The sequence below is a fragment of the Carcharodon carcharias genome, chromosome 6 (genome assembly GCF_017639515.1).
Source record: "Carcharodon carcharias isolate sCarCar2 chromosome 6, sCarCar2.pri, whole genome shotgun sequence".
Taxonomy (NCBI): domain Eukaryota; kingdom Metazoa; phylum Chordata; class Chondrichthyes; order Lamniformes; family Lamnidae; genus Carcharodon; species Carcharodon carcharias.
The window spans coordinates 32,506,142-32,530,840 of NC_054472.1; the positions used below are offsets into that span (position 1 = coordinate 32,506,142).

The window sequence follows — 24,699 nt, forward strand, 5'->3', positions numbered from 1 at the left end:
TTTATTAATGCAAGGGCTTTCTTCTATGTAGAGTAAATAATGCTATACGATATAGTATATATAATCACATATATGAAATAAAATACATACATTATAATTATTCATATGTACATATTATCACGATATTTCCTTTATATTTCATGTTTCATTGTCTTAGAATAGGATGCTCTGCAACATGGCATCATAAATGACATTAGTGCATTACATTCCCTTGAGTAAGAGATGGAGAACATCAGTGCCAGATATGCCATTAATAAACCTGTCTGTACTTGAAATGTGAAGTTTCCCCTCTGCACCAGAAATGAAAAAAATAATTAACTTAATGGCCAAGAAGGAAGCATTCCTCAATACAAAAGTGGGAGTATGTTCTCCAGCAACTCTGAGGTAATACTTGGAAATAGTGAACCCGCATCTTGCCTTCACAATAAATAAACCATTTCAAAATAAAATAAGCATTAGTACTTGGTTGGATTCTGTCCCACTGAGAACAATTGAGATCCTCATGGAATCACTGAATGATACAGCAAAGATGGAGGCCATTCAGCCATCATACCGATGCCGGTCCTTTGAATAAGCTATTCTGTTAGTCCCTGATCTATTCCCAATAGTCCTGCAAATATTTCTTCTTCAAGTATTCATCCAATTTACTTTTGAAAGTTGCTACTGAATCTGCTTCCACCAGCCTTTCCAGCAGTACATTCCCAATCACAACAACACACTGTCTTATTTTTTTCATGTCACCTCTGGTTCTTTTGCTAATTACCTTAAATCTGAGTCCTTTAGCTTGTGACTCAGTTACTCCTTATTTACACTATCAAAATTGTTAATGATTTTCAACAGCTCTATCAAACCTCCCCTTAAGGTTCTATGTTCCAATCACAGCTCCTCTCATCTCTACATAAATGAAATTTCACTTCTCTGGTAACATTCTAGTAAATCTCCTTTTCAGCTGGGGGCCTAAACAGTTTTTATAGGCTGCATCCTGGAACAACTTGGAACAATCCCTGTTAATTGCAATCTCAGGGCAGGCTGCAGATCGAGACTAGATGAGATCAGCAGAGGCTTGAGAGAGTCTGAGGAGAGGCTGTAGTCTTCCTTAAGGGGACAGGAGGAGGAGACCTGCTCCTCCTTGCCCACAAGGAGTAATATAAAAGCAATCATCTTCTGTAGATGGCAACAACCCACCTTCCTTTTGCTGTTACGTATCCTAAGCTCTGGAAAACTGAACCAGTAACAGCTGTCTTTGCTGAACTCTGCTACTGGGACAGTTCATTAGATACATTTGAAAACCTTAGGCTGGAGACAAAGAAAAATAATCTCACAGATGATCACTGTCTCATGATTCCTGTTGAAAAGTGCATATGCAGGTCAGGTGAAATAAGAATTAGGCTTGGCTATGATAATCCCTATTTTATCTCCTCTTGGTCAAAAATGCTTGATGATACTCAGTATCTGGGCTTACTGGTAAAAAATAGCCGATTCGGTAAAGATTTGATATCTGTTGAGTCATAACCTAGCATTAGTAAGTGCTTTAGAAGAGATGGGGGAAATGTTGGTAAGTAAAACCCAACATGAGGCCATTTCTACCATTATCTTCAGTGGGGAATTCATATCAACTATTTGAAGATTATGAATTTAACAAGAGTCTTTAGCAAGCGTAATGAACATCAACACATATTGTGAAACACCAAAATTCATGAGGTTTCAAATTACACTATCCAGTTACTGTACAAACATTTCAATGTACAAAACATTTTATAATAACATGAAAGAAGAAAGGAAGTGAGAAACGATTTCAATTGACTGCTGTACCTTGAAGAAACAAATTGATGTGTCTGAATAATGATGTAGATTTTGAACTGCAAAGTCCAAATATATCTGACTGTGAGTCATTGTATCTCTAACAAAATCTGATCAGACATAAATAGTTCATTTTCATGACCATAATTTGGTGAAGTATTAGAACCACCCCACCAAGAAAATAAAGAATTTTAGGCATTTCTGAAGTTATTTCACGTCATAATCCTACTGATCCAGTACCTAATGCACTCGTGTTCTGTCCCGTGGAAAGGTAAGAGCCATGAGTTCCTTTTGGATTTCTCATACAGTGAGGTGTTTATCTTATTCAGGTCAACTAGCAATGTTCCAAACAGAAATGAGGGATCATAAAATAAAGACCTGGTCAACATGAATTACTCTTGTGCCCTCTTAACAGCTTGCCATAAAATAACATTGGCAGACGCCTAAGAACAGAAAGTCTGCCTGTCTGGTGAATTGAGAAATGATGCATTTGATGGGAGGAAGTATTAGGAATTTGAAGAATGCATAATTAAAAGTGTCAGGGAAAACTAAAAATAAGAAAGATTAAGCAAAGCTCTTTCCTAATAGGGTCAGTGTAAATGAATGTAATATGTACCACTTTTGACTTTTATTTTGATTAAATATACCATGAAAAGATGTTACCCACCAGAGTTCAGGCCTATGTGTTTTCACTTAGTGCATTAGCACTAAATTAACTTTTAATATAAAACTAAAATAAAATTGGACATTGTAAAATGGTTTGCAATTTTGCTTTCACCACTTTTACGTTATTCCAGAGTCAAAATCTATCTCAAGGTGTTTGAAATAAGAAGGTAATGTCTTTGTTAGAATCAACGACAGAAGATTCCCATGTGAGGATATTAAGTATTTACACTATTATTATAAACACATTTTCTAAGCTGTAGTGTAACATTAAATAAATTCAGTAAGCAATAAGCGTAACCAACATGCAAATCCACAGCACCAAACAGCACCAAACGTGGCCTGGTGTCAAACCATCCTTTTTTATTTTATGCACCAGATGATTTCACAAATCTTTTACATAATAAAAAGTTATGTATACATTATTAAAATCTTGTGTAGAGCACACACTTCCTGTCCACAAATCCTACATCCTGTACCACAATTTTAGATCATGATTTTGTGTCAACATTTACCATTGTAAATTAGAACATTTCCCATGCAATTCTACTATGTCAACCATCATAACATAGTTTCAAGCTCTGACCACTAGGTGGCTCTGTGGAATGACTTTCTGAAACTTCACTTCAAATTTTTTCCAAAGAAATCCTTATATTCGTTAACTGATTGCGAGAAGTATCACAGGTGATTTACTAGTCTACTTGGAAAGGTATTGGTCCAAGATGTACACGTTTGCAACCATCTGATGTAATTACCAGTCGAGTATCCTTTATCCGAATCCCTTGAGCTGGCTGCATTTTGGATTTCAGATAATTTCAATTTTCGGATACTACATATCCCACTTACATTACAATAGTCTAAGCCTAGGCTAGCTGTAGTCTAAAGTAAATAAAATGGCTAGACAAGTAAGATGTATCAGTGAATAATAAATAAAGGCTATCTTTAATAAGTTTCTTTTTGACATGTTCACCACAAGAATCACAAGGTAAACAGTTTGGACAAACAACTGGAATTCTCGTGTTAAAGTAGATGAGGTTCAAAAAAAGTGCGGTTTTTGGATGTGTTCGGTTTTTGGATCTACAGGTAAAGAATACTCGACCTGTATCTAAATTGACAAAACTCGGCAATAGTTAAGTCAACTGGACATTGTATTGTGATGAAAATATTTCTTTTCTCTGCCCACCTCAAAATGCCTTTCCTTAGCAATTCTAATGACAACAATGCCCTTTTAAATTATATCCACATACTAAAATCACAAGAAATATCCAGTTTCCTTGGCTTTCACTTTATCCCCTCTATGAGAATGAATAGTACTGAACAAATCAACAGCAACTGATTAGACTGGAGGTTTCTTGTACCTAGAGGGAACTTATAAAGGTTTTGCCATCTTAGTGTGTGGTACTAATTAAGTCATTTTTAAATATTGCAACAGTAAATTAACTTCTTTTTTAAACATTAGTTAGAACTTGCCATAATTGTTAGGTTAATTCTTAAGCCTCAGCCTAATGCAACTTGATTCACAGATTTTCAGAGAGTCAGCCTGAAAAATATACCATTGGTAATACAATCTCTTCTCAGTGAGACTCAAGCCCACCTTGAAAGAACAGAATGAAGCTTCTTTTGTTTCTTTTTATGAAACTATTGTCTACTATCTGGTACAACGAGACACCAGTGGAAATCGCTGATGCTAACTCACATTCTTACACCCGCAACAAGCGAATTACTGCTGAATAATATGTTTTATGCCAGAGCTATGTTTTTTTCATAAAGCTAAGGAATTAATTGAAAATAGAAGCACAAGTGTTAAATATGCATTTTTAAAAGTCCTGATGTGCAGGAGATCTAACCTTTTGATTTCATTAATGGATGATATAAAACACAAATAAATAAAGAATAAGGAAATGTCCTGCCAGGTTATTAATCTCCCTCCATCCTCATCCAGAGTTCAGTTCTGCAGATAATCCTATTCAAATATTGTTTTAATTGTATCTTTAACAGGTACTGATACAACTCATTTATTCCAACAGCAAAATTCCCTATCCAGTACATTATGAGACAACACTACATTCAGTATGTCTATCTGTATCAACAAGGAATAAAACAGAATCTTTCAATTATGAAAGGGAATGTGAACTCTTTTTTTGTAACTAGCATTTATTCATAAATGGTGCATTGGGTCGATTTTCCATCACAACATTTAAAAGGTATCTGATGTGCCAAACATTTAGTGCATGCATACACCATTAATGAGAAAGGCAGAAGACAGTAATATCTATTTGATTCCAATTACTATTATTCCAATGAGAAAATAAATTGCTAATTACCTGGTATAAAGTTGTATCTTGCCAGAAATCCAATAGATTCGAGCTCACCATCAGCAACAAATTTAATCCATAAATATCTGCCCGATGATGTTATAAAAGGTGGAATATTTTGACCACAGTAACGTCCAATCTCAGTAGAAAACCCAAAAGGTCCATCCCGCACCTCGATATGATCAAATTTACATTCCCAAGAAGGTTCAATGGAGTATTTTTCATCAAAGTAAAGTTCAATGCTTTGTCTTGGAGCAGCTAAATGGTGATATCAAACAATTAGTTCAAAGGTAATAAGTTAATATTAAGAGTTGACATATTATGTTACAAGTGTGTAGTGTACTTTAGGAGGGGGGTGAGTTTGGATGATACAGGACATGACATCCAGCCCAACTCAGGGCAATAATGTCATCTGTACCTCAAGTGTATTGTCATCTTATAACATATAATGTAATTATTTTTAAATAACACCAATATTATGCAACTTAATATATTGTAAATCAGTGCTTCCCAAACTTTTTCTCATTTTAACCCCATTTTGAGGCTTGAAAATTGCTGTGACCCCAGAATGTGAGCCCGAGTGGGGCTTGGAGCTGCGGGGGGAGACATCTGCAACAGCAATGCTGGGGAGAGGGGAGTTGGGGTGGGGAATGGGAACAGCTGTGAGAGCAGAGGGAGAGAGGGATGTGAAACTAGGAGGTGGCAGGGTTTGGGGGGGTGGTGTTTAAACTGCTGTTTTTTAACAGTGTCATCTACCTTTTCATTTGCTTTCTTGGAGCAGAAGTCAAGCTTCAAAGGTCATTTGCTAAGGCCATACCACCACCACCCCCCACCCCCACTGCCCCCCACTGGGGTAAAGAAAACCTCAAGAGCCTCACATCTTGTAGCACTCAGTCCAAATTCTATAGCAGCCATTGCTGCCTCAGAGTTCATGACCCCAAAATCCCGTCTCGCAATCGTAGTGGGGTCACAACCCCAAGTTTGGGATGCCCTGCTATAAATAATATACACTATCTATTTGCTGTTTTTACAGGTTGAAATAATTTGTACATTTATTTCATGTTGGATCAAACTGATGATTGACTGCCAATAATAAATCAATGATATGGATGAAATATGGGAGATATTCCTACATTAAGTAGCATATTTTGAGCATAAGATATGATTAAATGAAAGCAACACATATTTAATTCCTTTCAATTCTAAAATAATCTTGCAAAAAAGAGATTATTGCACCCAACTTCTGAAAATCCCAATATAGACATTGGGAAATACAAAAAGAAGCATTTTTAGAGGGATAAGAATTTATTTTATTAATCTCTGTGGTTTGAAATGCATTACTTATCGTAAATAATTGGTAAATAATGCAAAAATGCATACTGACAGGAAATGATTGTTTTCTTTAAGTTAATGTTTAAACCTCCTCTCACTGTAGAAATAACTGGATATATTCAAAATAAAAACAAACTTTGCCTGTTTTACCTTTGCCAGTTTTTGATTAAAATTATTGTGAGAACTTTATGGGTAACAATCCATACAGTCTCATTTTACTTTAACTGCAGCATGTATTATGTGAAATGTTCCTTGTTCATACCTTCAATGATATAAATACACTCTCTGTCAGGAGGGTACTTGTTTGGATAATTGGGAGATGTGAAGAAGCCACCATTTGGATTCTTGATCCAAGAGCCACATTGCACTGAATTTGAAGAAGTTGATTTGTCTGTAAACAGATCAGAGTCCGTGTCAAACCAGTACTCAGTACAGCTTATTCATCTAAAACACGAATCTCCAATGCTTTGATCATTGGCAGGAGAAGTTGAGTCATATACCTATTAGAGCCAGGTGTATGGTGAAGGATAAAGGACAGCACAGGTTAAGGTAGTTCTTTGTTTTAAGTGCACAGGTCAGTCTAGTGTGGGGAAACACATGCTCACCTAAAATAAAGTAGGAGCTAAGGGAGAATAAAAGAAAGCAAGGAAGAACTTATATGACAGCTATGGAAGTTCCAAAGTACAATTAATTACTTTTTGAAATGCAATCACTTGTTATGTCAACAAATGCAACAATAATTTTTCATCAAACCAAGTCTAATAAACACTAAATGAATCTAAGATTTGTTGAAGGCACTGCAGCATAGCAGTTATTTTACTAAACAAAGAATTCAGAGGCCTGGATCTAGAGATGATTTTAAATCCCATCATGGCAGTTGAAGACTAAATTCAGTTAACCAAAAAAATCTGGTATTAAAAGATAGAATCATCAGTGTTGACCATGAAACTACTGAAATGTCATAAAAAATCAATTTGGTTCACAGGTGAACTATTAGGGGGAAAATCTGCAATCCTTACCCAATCTGGTCTATGGCCGGGATGTTCCGGCCCCGTCATGGGAGGAACCCGCTAAAAATCCCACCCTATATGTGACTCCAGGACCACAGTAACTGTGATTGATCCTTAACTGCCCTCTGAAAAGCCATTCAATTGTATTCAAGAAGATAGTTCACCACCACCATCTCAAAGGCAATGAGGGATAGGCAATAAATTCTGGCCTAGCCAGCAATGCCCACATCCCACGAAAGAATTAAACAAATCAGGTAATCAGGTTTTAGTGGTAATGAATGAGGAAGTAATATTGGCCAGAGACTATGAAAGCTGCCAGATTAGCAGGGGTCCTCATATGAAGTCATGACACCCAGTTATACCTGAACCAATATAACAAGTGAGGTTACAGATTTGTGCAGGTAAGCTGTGTGTCATTTAATTCAAAAAACATGGTAACTCACGACAAAATTCATATGGGACAATTTTTGGCAGCTCATTTAGCTGCTAAAGACCCTCTGAGGTCGCCAAGATGGAGTCTGTGTTTGAAATACCAGTTTAGCTCAGGGTTAGCATAATACATCACCTTGGTAAAGGAGTTGAAGCCTGCAGAAGAAACAGCCACCCAGAGACTTGCTAACAGTCAGGATGCCACATAAAATGCCTTGTTAAAGAGTGCACATGGAATTTTGGTGGCTAGCGCTTGTCCTAACATCCTTTTCCAATGGTGACCTGCTGTTTGGAAGTAAGCATGCTGTTGATGTGGATTGCAAGTGCTACTTAAAGGGATATTCACCACCTTATCTTCACTTGCTGCTGGAACTTTGCTGAGGACCTCCAAAACACATTAAGAAACTTTTCTGGGCACTTTGTCAAGATTTCACCAGCACTCTAGCAACACATATCCTAGAAATTATCTGAGAAATTCATTTAAAATAGTAACTGCTGTGCTGCTCCACCTTGGTGGAGAGTCTAAAGGAGCCACCAGGAGAAAGGGAATGCTTAGTCATGGGCATCTTGCTCGGGGCACTAGTTGGTCTCAATGAGAAATGATAGGGGGACATGAGGCAAGGCACAGCAGCACCAGTTGCAGCAGGAGGGGCAGGAGGGCAAGATAGCGTAATTCCCTTTTGTAGCTGCAGGATACTCCCTTCTCCTCTGGAATTCCTCCATTGCCACATCTGAGAACATTTCCTCAATCCCTGAGAGCCAATATACCACAGTATACCAGCTGGCACACTCCATGCCTTTCATGAAAATTGGGTCTGGTCAGCACTTGAGTGCTAACTATGCAGGTTTCTGGGTTAGCACCTCCAGGCAAATTCAAATTATGGTAATCAGCAATTGGGATCAAAGTTGTGTGCTAAATTCAGACTTTCAAACCAATGTGTCTTATTTCCTTTTGGCCAAAAATATCTCCACAATATTTAGTACACCACTAATGTTGAAAGTTTTCACTCAGTCTACATGTGGATTGGAAGTGGTGGGTGCCAATATCTCATAACATACATATTGTGTAATGAGTTTGGGCTGAGATTTTGCTGCAATGTGACTAGCAGAAAATGTTAATGGAATATGATTAGGAAATAGTTAAATTTGGGGATAATATTTTGGGTAATATCAGAGTTGAAAGTCGAGGTTTGACCAATGAGCAAGTAGAAAATTGAGATTCAGAATGGGGTGTCTTGGCCCAAGAAATGTTGTTTTAAGAAGAGAATATATGGCACTCTTTCCCCTCTCCCCACTCTGAATAATTTCTATGTCTACTCTGGCAGACAGTAAACTGCAGTGTCTGCTTTATGCAGTAACTATGCTGGGCAAAGCATTTCGAAAATGTTGTAGCCATTTCAAACTATGAGTCACTTTAATGTTTGACAGGTCACTGCAGTAAACTCTGAACAAAAAGTGACTTTATCTACTGCCAGTGATTACAATCAGATAATTAGAATAGCAGGAAGGAAACGTGATTATGAAAGAAAGGGCACAGTGATAAACATTACCTGATGTCTTTTTTGTTGACACACACAATCCTAGTAAGATGAGATTTGATACAACTGCAAGAGGAGAGAAAAAGCACATTCATCACAGGGAGTTTTTGTTTGCACTGATATGAATAAGTAGCTATACATAGTTTTAACTACAAGTCATGTTCAAGAAAATTGTTGATTGCAGCAGGCAAAAGTTCATGTACTTTTACTATTGCCTTTTTGAATATGTCTCACTTTGTAATTTTAATACTGTAATTATATTTATTATCCACACAAGTGGTAGATTGCACATGTTTCAATCCATTCACTCAGAAGCGTCTCTAGGGTACAATTAAACAAAATAAAATGCACAAAAACGTGTTCATTTTCCCCCACATCTGTTTTTGCTTATATCCTAGTTGCTGGATAACCAGAAGCCAATAATGATAATTCATTTATTTTTTAAAAAAAGTTCTAGCTCATTGCTTGTTTAGGAGCTATGAAAAAAATCGTCGACAAATGCTGAGAGTTTCGAAGTAAATGGAATGACAGAACTTGAGCTGGTGTCGTTCAATTTGATTCGGTAAATAAGTGGGTGGCTCGGTACTTGGGAAGTAAAAGAAAACTAAACTCTTTTGGGAGACAGTTGGTTTTCTCGGTGAGAACTGTTAAATCAAGGAGCACCTTAAATAACCATTCTGTTCTCTCTCTTTCTCGCTGCTCAGCGCCCCCCACCCCGCCCCCCGCCCCCAATAGTTCTTTTCCGATGCTAGCTGCATCTATTACCTAATGCCTCGTTGGATTTCCACAGCATCTATGGGTGCCTTGGTGTTCTATTTAGTTCTATGACTATAGTCGCAGAGTCTTCCAGATACTGACTGTCACAGCATCTCCTTAAAATGCACAGGCAAAACTTACCGTGAAACAATCTGAGCCGATGCCCATGTACCATGTCTGATTCTTATGCAAGGGGCTCCAATCCAAACTAATTCCATTTAAGCAATGCGTGGCTGACAGGATGACGAAAGATGGAAGGATGGATAGATTCAGGAACAAAGCTGGTAACACAAGATCATCCACATCCCAACTCCGTTCAGAACACTATATATGTACGGACATATATGTGTATGCGTGTGTGTATCTTCAAAAACTCAACCAAAACTAATCCCCAGCAGTTTCGCACAGAACCCCAGGTTGATCAGAATATCTCCATGATTTCCACACCAACGCTGCCCCGATCCCTGGCTTCTTTTGATGCATTAAAGGGATTAATAGGTCCGTCATCAGCCCTCTGATCGCTCCACCTTTGCAATCTACTGGGAGAAGCTGCACAAAAGGAGAATTACTCCTCTTTCAAACCGTATTTACCACAAAATCCCTAAGAAAAAAAAACACGACCAGATCCGTTTATAGCAATCACGATGAATCGGGCATCAAAGGATTTTGCTGCAACTTGGACTGTTTTTTTTCCTTTTGGAAATCGTTCTTGCTTGCGCACCGATAGCTCTTTTCCCCCCTCTGCTTTCTTTGTTGGACGTGTTTTGCATTAGATTTCGACTTCACTCTCTCTCTCTTTCCCTGGCCTATGACAATCCAGCCGAACCGGGATCTCTCTCTCAGTCAGCCGGTGTTGCGGTGTGTGCAGAAATCAAAAGTTCATCCCCAGTTGGCACTGGGAGCTGGTGTTCGCGGATCGGAAAGTGGGATTCGGTCACATGACAGTGAATTCACTTAAAGAAGGGGGCATTCGATAGAAATTTTGGCAACATCACCAGCACCCACCAACACCACCAACAAACAGGCCGTCAGAGATCACCCAGCTGTAAACCCAGGGGAGGGAAGGAGGATGAAGCATCGATCAAAAGCAGGTCCAGAGGTAAAAGGTAGAATTTCGGAACAGATACAAGGGGGGATGACAAGGCGTCATTCAGTTAAGTTGCTGCAGTCAATATACCGTGCATCTGCAGCCAAGGAACATGGCGGGAACCTGAGCAACTGCAAATGATTTCTTTTTGAAATTTATGATTCAGACACGCAGTATTCACGCCGAACTCTGTCCCTAGACAGTGGAAGCTTGGCAATGACTCGCCCGAGACAACGGGGTTTTCCTTCACATTTTTAACCGAGCATCAAGTTGCAACTGGGCAATGCCACCTGCGAACCACACTCAGTGACTCCCCCTCCGAGCCTGTCGACTCTTGTCCAACTCCCTCACTCCACGCGTTAAAATATTCACAGATGTGTGCGCGAAAGAAATGCTCCCCCAGCCAGTCAAGCCCGCACATCAGTCACATCAACGGTGCCATGCGCTCACTGGCTATTCCTTCTCATCGGCGAGGAGACTGCAGCTATTCCAAATCAGAAAGGTGGGGGTGGGGGGGGGGGGGGGGAAGAGAAAAAACTTCTTAGCTTTGATATATGCGCACCCACTCAGTGGACAATATTTCCTCTCTGTCTGAGGGATCCGGCTAAAAAAAAACAGTCCGCAGCTAAGCGGATCTCTCTCTCTCTGCCTGGTAAATTGGAATGTGTAGAGTGAAATGCTCGGTTTAGAAATAGATTGAACTTGCCTTCTGATTTACTTGTGTGCGTATAATTATGCATCCATACACATGCAAATGTTATATTGTATATACATACAGATGCATATTACATTTATTTACGTCAACACACACATATGTATATATACGTGTACATATTGGGTGCGTGTGTGTTCGTGTTAGTGGTGCAGAGTTGGAAGAACACAGTTTGGTACTGTGTGGTCTCGAGGTGCTTTTCGGCTCTCGATCCAAACAATTCCATCCTTCACTCCTCTGGCGGTCAGAGTGTTTCACCATCTCACAGTAGTGAAAGCAACTCCATCATTCCTCTTAAAAAAAACACACAGGGGGAGGCGGGGGACTAGGACGGAGGACGGAGTGAGTGCCGACGAGGTGATCTTTTCCGCTGTATTTAATGTTGATTTACAGGATAACTTCGTGTTCCCAAACCGAGGCACGGACGCTCTGGCAGAAAGGCGAGTTTGCAACTTCTGGTTAAATTGGCTTAGAGATCTTAATGGATCTCTAGCGCAAAATCCCCACATTAAACAGCTTTCCTCACCCTACATTGCTTCATTGTTGCTTTAAATGAAGGGCGAACACCGAAAGTTCCCCTGTAGCTGCCCCTAACCCTCAACATCATTTTTGATGCAGTATGCACATAGACATATAGGTGACCCCCTTCCTAAAGCGGGGCGCAATTGGTTTCAGCAGATATGCGCACTCCCTTGGGGTCGGCTCTTCAGGCTGAGTGGAACCCGGGTACCAGCAGCGAGAAAAGATCGGAGCAGAGGGTCTGAGGAGTCATCCTGGAGCCTGACCTTCCAATTAACCCCATTTTTCCTTCACTGACTGATATATTCAAGGTCCTCGTCACGTTTATCAATGAATGAAACATTCTGAATGTTTCTATGTGACAAATTAGACTAATGCACGGTTTAAAAAGAAACATGGACAATATGTGCCAAATAAAGATGTCTGGAGAAAGATCAACACAAATCGATAATTTTTTACTTGTTCTCAGCAAGACGCCGCCGTGAATTACTGAGATTGTGCCGTGCAGACCAGATTGCCATTTTCCCCCTGCTTTATTACAACATTGGATGAAATATAACTTGCCATTCCAGTTCGTATTTGGATTGTATACATCTTATAACCACCCCAAAACCCCAAGATTATCAATAACATAATACTGTAGATATCCTGCTGTACAGCAATCAGAGCCACTGCGATACCGTGGTTAGGAATGAAAACATTAAATCATAAGCAGGTTGCACTAGCAATCCTGAGGCCTTGAGTTCAAAGTGACATAAACCTCGTGATTTGTGGGAAAGCACTGGAACATGATGATGATCGCCGCAAGATTATTGTAAAAGAAAACACAGGTCCGTTGAAAATCCTAATCTGCCCAAAATCCCGCTTTGGTCTCCTAACGTTCCTACAAAACGCTAGAGCAAGTGAATTAATGGGTGGACCTATTGGTAATGAATAATGCATTGCCTTGTCCCTACACCTTCAGCAAGTCAGAACTGAATATTTTCCATCTGCTTGGATTGATGAAGCTGCAACAATACTCAAGAACATCGAGTTGGTCCACCAGTCTTATACTCACCCCATTCATATGGCTGCAGCACGCACAATCTATGGGATACACTGCAGCAATTTAACAAGCTTGTCTTCTAGGCCTGTAACTTCTATCACTGAAATAAAAGACAAAACCTATGATCTCAATCATGAATACAGACATCTGAAAATTTCCCATCCACGTCATAAACCATCCTGACATCATTGGATTAACCCAACACCATAATGGCAGCACCAATGCCACAAGAACTGCAAAGTTCATGAAGGTCCACCATCATGTTATATGGGCAAGACAGAATGGACAGGAAATGAAGCCTTGACAGCATCCAAAGAGACATTAAAAAATGATCATTGCTGTTTTACACCAACAAACCAGGTGGTAAAAGATGCAATTGGAGCCAATCTTTACATGCTTGTATAAACATTTATTTATGAAGATTCAGAGACTTATTATGCGCATACACATCCTGACCTAGCAACCACAGTTTCAGTCTTCTCCTAGTTAAAGGAGCAGAAGTAAATCTCCAGTTAATACCCATCACCTGTATACAACGAAACATATTTTATAGACAGTTAACAAATTTGTTCTTCTCTCTTTAAATGAAAACGAGTTGACAATGTACAATGAAAATTTCAAAACAACTTAAATCAAGTGCCTCCATATTCTGTACAAAGCATTCCACTCATCGAGTCTATCAGACAATTGATGACAACCATCCAGCCATTGCATTTAAGAAATTTCCTTTCTTTCCAGCATTTGTCTCAAGGCACAGGACAGAATTGTCCGATCTCTTTTGCGGCAGGCACCATGGTGGGCAGGGGGGCACAATTTGGTGTGAGGGGCAGAAATCAGTTTCACACCAACATGAAATCACAGCAGGATCATCCGATGGTGTCCGCCATGGCGGAACGCGAATCCCACTGGAGACCAGTGTGAACCCGATTTGTATCCCAGGAAAACACGTTGGCCCAGAACACATCTGGACAAGCAACACGTGCAGAAGTTGGGACTTACCGTTTGGGCCTTGCGCAGATCATAGACATCCAAGGAGCAGAAAATTATGGAGCACTACAGCTACCTGACCCTGGGGGAACATATGCATCACATGCAGGGTGGATCCTCATGGATATGGCTCCGACACTAGGCAGCTCTGGAAGGTTGGAGGTCTCCATCGATGTTTCGGGTCTGCTTCAGAACATCATGGTCTTGGCAATGGGCAGTTGCAGATGATCAGAGAAGGGATGGGAGAGGAAAGTCTAGGTGTGTGTGGAAGAGGAAGGTGCACCAGGGAGGGGTGAGTTTGAGAGGGGGGAAATAAAGGTGTCAGCGAGGGGGTGAGGTTAGGGGGCAGAAACAAAGGTGTTTTGTGGAGGATGAGGTTGGGAGGAGGGGAGGGAATACGGGGGAGGAGGGTGTAATGGGGAGAATGCTGCAAGTGGGGGGGGGGGGTAGGTGTAAAGGGGAAGGAAGGTGTTCGGAGGAGGGGGAGTCCGGAGAGGGGAAGGTGTTCGGGGAGGAGGAAGTGAGGAGAGGGGAAAGTATTCAGGGGAGGAGTGAGTGTGGAGAGGGGAAGGTGTTCGGGGGAGAAGGGAGTGCAGAGAGGGGAAGATATTCAGGGAGAGGAAGGAGTGCAGAGAGGAGAAGGTGTTCGGAGGAGGGGAAGTGTGGGGAGGGGAAGGTGTTCAGGGGAGGAGGAAGTGAGGAGAGGGGGAAGTGTTCAGGGAAGGAGGTAGTGTGAAGAGGAGGGGTATTCAGGGAGAGGAGGGAATGCAGAGAGGGGAAGGAGGGAGTAAGGGTGGAGGAGGGAATAAGGGGGAATGTCCAGGTGAATGTGCATGTACGAGGTTTGAGGAGTCAGTGACTGCCTCCTAGGGAGTGAACTGACAGTGGGTGTGCTAGGAGGGAATGGTGAGTGTGAGGGGAGGAAGAGGGAGCCGGTAGGGTGGGAGGGTGAGGGTGCATTGGTAACTGTAGACGGGATGGCGAGTGTGGTTGGTGTGGAATCAAGGGCAGATACAGACCCTGGAATTTGGAAAGAGGAGGTTGGGGAGGTCAATGAGATGGGGGTGGGATTCTTCGGAAGATAGGGAATGTCCACATTCACCTAGACATCCTGGAAAGAAAAGGGCTCTGGTTAGTCGGTGATGGTGGGGAGGTGGAAGGTGGTGTCGGGGGGTTGACAGTGATGTGAGAAAGGACATGGGTGACTGGAGGAGGGGAAAGAATGGGGGAGCTGATAATATATTTGACCACGACTATGTTTGTCAGAATTGAAAGTGAGCGGAGCCTCATGTCGGACGGGCACAGGTGCTGTTTGGGAGCGCAGTCAGTGAGTAATCGAAGATGCAGGTCAGCTCCAATGGACACCTGAAAGAGAACCCCAGCATTAAAAATGCCCGAGACAGCCAGATGAGTGTGATGGATGAAGGCTCTGCGTGCGTGAGAGGGCCTGTATGTTTGCGTGATTCTCCGAAAAGCCCAACCACAGACACCTCTCCCTCATGCAGCTAACAAGCCTAATGAGAGGGGGTGCAATCCTAGATTTAGTCTTAGGAAATGAAACAGGGTAAGTGGATGGAGAAACATTGTGTGACCATTTTGGATATAGCGACCATACCATTGGTAGGATTGACCACCACATAGTTGTTGTTGAGATGAAGTCCCGCCTTCACATTAAGGATACCCTTCATCATGTTTTGTGGCACTACCAGCGTGCTAAATGGAGTAGATTTTGAACAGATCTAGCAACTTAAGACTGGGCATCCATGAGGCGCTGTGGGCCATCAACAGCAGCAGAATTGTATGCAAACAAAATCTCTGGCCTCATGGTCCAGCATATTCCACTCTACCATGACCATCAAGTCAGGAGATCAACCCCGGTTCAATGAAGAGTGCAGGAGGGCATTCTAGGAGCAGCACCAGGCATACCTAAAAATGAGGTGTCAACCTGGTGAAGCTATAACACAGGAAAATCTGTGTGTGAAATAGCATAAGCAGCAAGTGATAGACAGGACTAAGCAATCCCAAGACCAACAGATCATATCTAAGCTCTGCAGTCCTGCCACATCCAGTCATGAATGGTTGTGGGGCAATTAAATAGCTCACTGGAGGAGGAGGCTCCACAAATATCCCCATCCTCAATAATGGAGGAGCTCAGCGCAGTAGTGCAAAAGATAGGGCTGAAGCATTTGCAACAATCTTCAGCCAGAAGTGCCGAGTGGATGATCCATCTTGGCCTCGTCTGGACTTCACTAGCATCACAAATGCCAGTTTTCAGCCAATTTGATTCACTCCATGTGATACCAAGAAACGGCTGAAGCCACTGGATACTGCAATAGTACACTAGACTTGTTCTCCAAAACGTGTTGCGCCCCTAGCCAAACTGTACCAAACTGTTCCAATACTGGCATCTACCCAGCTATGTGGAAAATTGCCCAGGTATGTCCTGTACACAAAAAGTGTGACAAATCCAATCGAGCCAATTACTGCCCCATCAGTCAACCCTCCATCATCAGTAAAGTAATAGAAGGAGTCATCAACAGTGCTATCAACTGGCATTTGCTTAGCAATAACCTGCTCACTGATGCCCAGTTTGGGTTCCACCAAGGCCACTTAGCTCCTGACCTCATTACAGCCTTGGTTTAAACATGGACAAAAGAGCTGAACTCCCGGGGTGAGGTGAGAGTGACTGCCCTTGATATCAAAGTGGCATTTGACTGAGTGTGGCATCAAGGAGCCCTAGCAAAACTGGAGTCAATGGGAATCATGGGGAAACTCTCCGCTGGTTGGAGTCATATTTAGCATAAAGCAAGATGGCTGTGGTTGTTGGAGGTCAGTCATCTCAGTTCCAGGACATCACTGCAGGAGTGTCCTCAGCCCAACCATCTTCAGCTGCTTCATCAATGACCATCTTTCCATCATAAAGTCAGAAGTTGGGGTGTTCGCTGATGATTGCGCAATGTTCAGCACCATTTGTGACTCCTCAGATACTGAAGCAGTCCATGTCCAAATGCAGCAAGACTTGGACAATATCCAGGTTTGGGCTGACAAGTGGCAAGTAACATTCGCACCGCACAAATGTCAGGCAGTGACCATCTCCAACAAGAGAGAATCCAGCCATCGCCCCTTAATGTTCAATGGCATTACCATCACTGAATCCCCCACTATCAACTTCCTGGGGGTTACCATTGACCAGAACTGAACTGGACCAGCCATATAAATACTGTGGCTACAAGAGCAGGTCAGAGGCTAGGAATCGGGTGACAAGTAACTCAACTCCTGACTTCCCAAAGCTTGTCCATCATCTACAAGGCACAAGTCAGGAATGTGATGGAATACTCCCCACTTGCCTGCATGAGATCAGTTGTGGTTGTTCACATGACCACCTCTAGTTGTGTCCTGAGACTGTTCTGTGGCCTTTATTTTCATGTCTAATCTATTCTATTACCACCACTTTCATTTTTATATCAGGACCAGTACTGCAAGATCACCCTCTTGCGCTTTTTGAGGTTTCTTCTCTAGCATACTCGTTTTCTGATGCACAAATAATTTCCAGACCTACTATGAGTACTTGCACTGCACTTCCTTAATTTACACTCTTTCACCCCATTCTGCAAGTCCATGAACCTTGCTTCTTGACCAACATCCTGAACATTCAATCAATATTTAAAGTTGGCAGCACATTCCTGCACATCTCACAATTGTTACATTCCCCCATTCACTAGACACTTCTGATAAATATGTCACCTGAGTACCACTATGGGAAATTGGTTTTTGGACACGATAGTTCTGTAATGTGTGACATGGTTGTTCACATTACCATTATCCAGATCTTAATCTGTTGTATTCTGTTCCTCAGGACCTTCACAAAATGTGTCAGCATTTGAGGCACGAGGTGCCTTTGTTACTTCTATCAGCTGCTTAGAGTTTGAAACTTTGTAATTAATTCTGATTAATCATGAGCAATTAACAGTTTGATTGCCATGTTTGGCAAGTATTGTTGTACCATCATAACCTATTATCCACCTGGGTCTTTCCATTTCTGTGATGATCTAATTTACAATATATTGAATCTCCTGAAGTAAATTATTGCTCTGATGGTCTTGTACAGTCTCAATGCACTCTATTTTTTTCTGAGTGCTCAGCCTTAATGAAAGCCCACACTCTGCATAAAAAGCATTCATATGAGCAGAAAAATGGGACAATCTTAATATTTTCTGGAGTAGGAGGATAATCATGCTGAACATAAGGCAGTTTGGGATTTCTCCCATAGTCTAATTGATATGGAATATCTCTTTCAATCACTTGGAGTGAATCCTTTGCAGGTACAGTTCCAGGGTAATTTTCAACTTGCAGTCTGGTTGATCAGATAAAAATTAATGCACCATTTAATCAATCACAACATAATTCCTTTTACAAAGTTTGTTGTTGAAAGGGCTTTCAGCTTGGTATTCATGACCATGATGTCCATAATTTCCCATATGTCTCTGAACTCATCATTGACAAGTTCACTTCCAGTATCAGTCAGAAACTGACAAGTAATGTAAGGAAATTGCCTAGGTAACTTTGAGACACTGCATCTTTTTCCCTCTCTCTGATTCTTATCATCTGATGGTATTAACTCTAATAAGAAACATTAGGCTTCACTAAGGGGATACAATAATGACTAGCATGTGTAAATTGCAGATCAGTTGTCTTTTCAAAAACAAACTGCTTTGTCATGCTCTATGCCAAATTTCATTTGTACCTTTTTCATAGAAGGCTTGCTCAACAGAATGGGTACCTCAGTAGAGACTGCATCAGGACTAATAGAAGGCATGCTCTAGCTAGTTTACATGGAATTAAAATTTTCTTTAGTGACACCACTGTGCTACAAATGCCCAAACCTTAAGCAAGTAGCACTTTTATATTCCATAACCTTACATTGATCCCGCTATGTGGTGAATCAAGATAACATCTGTCTCACATATTCTTGAAGTAAATGCTCTACCTAGTGCTGCACAGTTAAAGGAATCCATGGCTAACACGTTCCTCACAGGACTAAAACTCCTTGTGACTAGTAACATTTGTTTGGATTGATCATTACATTCAGCCTATTCCTTCAAAATCCTCTTTCCCATTGATCATTTCACTGGCTCTGACTCTTTGCTTTGGGCAGTACACTGCGTAATACTACTTCAAATCACATTTGACGCATTGTTCCTTGGACATTCCTGGCATTCATTTCTCATTATTTTTGTTCCAATTCTGTCTTCCTCTGTAATAGCCAGATCTGTTAAGGGTGCTATCATCCTCATCCTAATAGTCTTTAATCCTTATATTGTCTTGATGCCTGTGTCTGAGTTATTTCAAAATCTGATGATCCTCAATTCCTCCATTCTTTGTCTCACCATGGAATGTCTCACTTGTTCTATGAGGGAAATTAACATGTCCCCTAGATTTTTTTTAAGGCAGCAGACACCTGATCCAACAGGTTTCCCTTTCCAAGAACCAGCCACCAATTAGAATCAGTGGTCTGTCCATATGAGACAGCTTAACACAATCCAGTAATTTAAAAGCTAGTACTGATCCAGGGATCATCAAATTGAATTTAATCAATCTTTTATATAATCTGTTAAAGTCCATGGAATATCCTTCTATAGATTGCCCATCTGTTTTCCTGACTCTACAAAAGTCTGACCATGCCTCATAGATATTTAACAGATTATCTTTCTTGCAGATTTCGCTAATTAACTCTATTAAAATTTCCAAATCTTCATCACTATCCTATTGACAGGCATCTATCTCACAAAATACTTTATTTCTGATTCTGTTCTTGCAGAAAGTGGTGATGGGAAAATCATACATTTATTTTTCTTTGGATGAATATTAAATTGTGTCCACATATCTAATTCATTTTTCCACTGGTCATGTTGTTTACACTCAGAGAACATCAGAGAATATTTAAACATTGGCGATATAGTGCTACATTTTATAAACATGGAATGGCTATATCCAGGTACAAAAGTCTAGTAGGACAGGTAATCTATTACATATACACTACTGTCATGATGTACACCAGAGTGCCATGGTCTAAAGTAGGTGATATAGAAAGAAAGAAATAACTTGCATATTGAATATGGACTTTACAAGACGGTTATGTGACAAACTATCTCTTTTAACTTAAGGGGCAGAGTTTTGCCCTTGGCAGGGGTGGTCGGAGGTGGTCGAGAAGCCGACTATTGCCCGCAATTGGCCCCATACTGTGATTTCACACTGGCAGGCCAACTAACGCCCACCCAACGTGAAATGCAAGTGGCAGCGCTAAACACTGCCCGTGTGGTGGGGGGGCGGAGGGTTGGGGGAGGGCAAGCAAGCCGAGCGCAAACTTTGCGCATGTGCACAACTGAGGGCTCCATAATCTTCCTGAGGCACGGAGCTGCCTCAGAGAGATGAAGAGATATTTTTTTTTTAAATTAAAAATAAAAATGTAATGAAACATCCCCTGATGTGACTCTGTCACATGAGCAGGGACATGTAAATAATTAAAAAATAATGTTCTTAATTTCATTTTATTTGCTTTTGGAAACCTCATCCTGTCCATGGATGAGGTTACCAAAAAACCTTTTTGCCTGCCTGCCAACCGTTAGTCTGGATGAGCAGTGAAAATTTTGATTTAATTTGTTACTTAATGGCCTTAACAGGCCTTTTAATTGTTGGCGGGCACGCTGCCAGCTCTGGTGCGCCCCCGCCGACTGAACTACCCCATGATTGCGCATCGACATCAGGACGCTCGGCCGATGTCAACGCGCGTTATTTCAAGCTCAATTGGATCGGGTGCGTTCCTGCCCACCTAGCAACAATTTCTGCCCAAGGTGAAACAGAATAGGGGTGGTCGTATTAAACCTCTACCCGGACACAGGCTCATGTGATCCAGTTATCATGGAAAAGAAACACAAACTGAAATCTATTGAAAACCAAGGAACAGTTTTCACACAGTTACACAGAAAAAGGGTAGCAGTTTTTGAACAGAGAGACACAAAGCAAGAGAGAGAAAATGTAGCCACCATGAAAAGCAGGGAAGAACTTTTGTTGTGTGTGTTAGCAACCAAGCAGGATGCTAGCGAAAGCTGATTCTCTGTTCAAAAAGTAGAAGATAAAACAGACAAGACTTTTGGAGATTTAAGGAACAAGAAGTCGCTTAAGTGGGCCTTGTAGTGTAAATCTGTTCTGAAATATTCAGCTGAGTGGGACAATTTCCAAAGGACATTGGAAGTTTCAGCCTGGTGTGAGTTTACTGGAAAGCTGGGAGTGTCATGGGACTCATTCTTGCAAAGCTGTATATCTGCCAGAAGTGCAGTGCACAGCAAAAGGAGTTGCAAGACATATTTCAATTGCAGCAATTAATGCAAAAGTACCTTCTATCTAGTTTGATATATTTTTTGCCTGTTAAGTAATGGTTGATTTATATTGATTTTAGTTTGTTTGCCACAGTAAAAGTCTTAAAACGTGAAATGTTGTCCTTTGGTTGTTTGGGACATTCATCTCTTTTTAAAAGTTATCGGTTTCTATGGGGATTACAACATTGCACAAAACCTTTCATAACCTCAGAACTTTCCAAAATATTTTTTGGCAATTATGTACGTTTTAAAATGTAGTGACTGTTGTAATGTAAGAAAAAATACAGCCAATTTGTGCACAGCAAGGCTTCAGAAACAGCCATAAAATAATGACCAGATAATCTGTTTTAGTGATGCTGGTCAGTGGATAAATATTGACCAGGGCACTGGAAATACCAACTTTCTGTTTTTTGAATAATGCCTCGGTACCTTATACCTGAGAGATATAGCTTTCTTGGACTCTTTCCAATTGTCTGAAGCTGATGCTGTATTGTCAATAGTAGTAGCTTCTATTTTATGCAAACAAGACCTAATACATTACAACATTTCTGCAAATGTTTACAAGGTACAGTTAAGAATTATATCACTTCAGTGATCCTTGGGTAGAAGCTGTGATTCCTGCTCCCTATTTCTTCTTTGGTTCATCCTCCCTTGTCATTCAGGTGCTTACTTGAATCATCTACAGGAAGGATGGCCATCTATTTGTGCACAGCAAGGTCCATACACCCTGGCATATATCTTGTGGATAACCTTTGCTAATACTTTGTTCTCCTTAGCCCTTAATTGTTCCAGTCCAATATCGACATTTCTCTTTATTTAAATTGTAATCCCTCTAACAGGTGCCAAAGTTTAACTCTATTTTTTTCATTATAAAAATTTGGTTTCACTGTGGAACATATGTTAGTGCCTTGATTAAAAGTTTCTCAAGCTCCTGAGCCAGATTATCCATTTCATATTGTGCTGTTGTCAACTAATTGAGCGTGTCTGAGACCTGTTCTTCAAAACATCTTCACCATATATTTCTGCATGATAGTTGCCTCATGCTCAATATATGACAATTGAACAGATACCAGTATCTCAACACCTTACCACACTTGAAATCAGATACCAGCCCTTCCTGGGTTTTTAGGTTATCCTATCATATGTCAAAGGACTTTCTCATCTTCCCCCTGCAGGGTTACAATGTTGGATAGTGGCCAACTTATCAAATATTTTTCTCATTATTCAATATAAGCAAAAACTCAAACATCTTCGAGAGAAACTTATCAATCAACGGTTCTCTTGCTTGACTTTCAATGGAATGTACATCACTCCAAAATTGAAATCCTTTCAGAAATCATTCTGATGATTCATGTTATTCAGGGTTGCACTCACAGATTTTTTTCCTAGCCCCTCTTCAATTCCTGAAATTACCCACAATAACTTAGGAAAATTAATTTAGAAGAAATCTCACATACTGGTGTTATTTTCCTTGTTTCTATTTAATATCCTGAATCACTTATTTTCATTCAATTCTATATAGTAGTTACCATTCCACCTCATTCATGAGCCCTGGAGAACTTTGCCAGTCCAAGACAATGTCATCGTTATATCTTTAAAACTTAGGTTAAATGTTACCACTTGATTCATGTTATTAACATAGTGTTTCTGTTTCTATTAGAGGACTTTTACTGCCCCAAATAACTATATATATAGCACCGGATTGTATCAGTTCAAATTTATCCCAAATCCAAAGAGCAGCATTGATGAACTGACAGGTTTTGTCAATTGTCAATTTTATTTCCCCGAAACCTCCTTCCTTGGTACACAGGAATTACCTAGGCTGCACACCATTCTTTTCTTTTAATGAAAATTTGGTCATCTTCTTTCACTTCAGAGTGCTTGAAACATCACCTCACATCAATGTATCTTTATCAATTCTAATTTCAGAAAGAAATGATGCTTGATGGTTTCACAAGGTATTTTTATATTAGGGACATAAGAGTTTGTACTTAGTTTTGAGGTAACTTTCATATCTTTTCCCCTTGCGTACATTGTCATGGAAGATAACAAATGACCCCAAATAGGTTATGCCCAAGCCTTTGAAAGGAAATTTCTTAGACCCAAATCATCACCAAGCTGTGACATTTGGGGCAGAACTTGCCGATATAAAAATGATGCGGGATGACATTGGGGGGAACCCGCCCCATTTAAATATTCAGGAAGGCGGGGGGACAGCATGATCAGCTGTCCACCCGCCGACCTGTCAATGGTCAATTGAGGCCATTGACAGGGTAGTTAAATCAATTAAAGGCCCTGCCTGTTCAACCTTAAGGTTGGTGGGCAGGCCAGGAGCCCCAGCGGGCTTCTGAAAAAACATGAAACCTCATCCACTGGCGGGATTTAAAAAACTTTAATAAAGTTTCTGTGATACTTATTAACATGTCCCATCTCGTATGACATTGTCAAAGAGAGGGAAATGTTAATAATTTTTTTATTTTTCTATTTTTAAACTTTCAAGAACTTTCAGCGATCTCCCTGAGGCAGCACTTAGTCTCAGGGAGATGTGTGCTCTTTCACGCGCATGCACGAAAGAGAGTGCACTCTGACAGTTGGGGAATCCCCCCGCCCACACAGGAAGTGCATAGCACTTCCCATCGGGCGTCACGCTGGGCGGGCCTTAATTGGCCCACCCACTTAAAATGACAGTGGGGCCCGTTTCGACGGCGGCAATCGGCTGCGCGCCTGCCGCCGATTCGGTGGGGCCTGCCCACCCATCAAGGGCAAAATTTTGCCCTTGATGTCTGCTAATGTCTGCAGTTAATTCTGAAATTTTCAAAACTTCTGCATCTCTTGAAACGTCATCAACATCCAATTGTTCCAGAAAAGTGTGGCCTCCTGCTTAATTGAAAAGAACAGCAGAGAATCTATTGTAGCTCTACTCGACAGTCGAAGGGGTTATTTTATTAATTAATATTTTCCTTCTGTCACTGTGGAGAAAAAGCCACTGAAATTAAGAATTTTAAAAATTAATGATGCCAAAAATGTGTACATTTAGTACGGAAAAATGTTTTTTTGTGAATTAAACACAGAACTAATTGATACTAGAAAACAAAAAGATACTTGTGGAAATAAGTAACTTGTTTTAATT

The 24,699-nt window shown here is 40.7% G+C and overlaps 1 protein-coding gene across 1 annotated transcript in view; it reads right to left on the bottom strand.

The window, feature by feature from the left end:
• neto1l (neuropilin (NRP) and tolloid (TLL)-like 1, like) overlaps window positions 1-10,092 on the bottom strand; it is a 1,080,460-nt gene extending 1,070,368 nt beyond the window's left edge. Inside the window, exons 1-4 of the mRNA XM_041190027.1 lie at window positions 9,985-10,092; window positions 9,100-9,153; window positions 6,373-6,501; window positions 4,788-5,036 (exon numbers count right to left, since the gene is read on the bottom strand). Of these exons, the coding sequence (XP_041045961.1) occupies window positions 4,788-5,036; window positions 6,373-6,501; window positions 9,100-9,153; window positions 9,985-10,018 (466 nt within the window). The 5' untranslated portion in view covers window positions 10,019-10,092. The remainder of the gene's footprint in view (window positions 1-4,787; window positions 5,037-6,372; window positions 6,502-9,099; window positions 9,154-9,984) is intronic.
• Window positions 10,093-24,699: the final 14,607 nt, after the last annotated feature.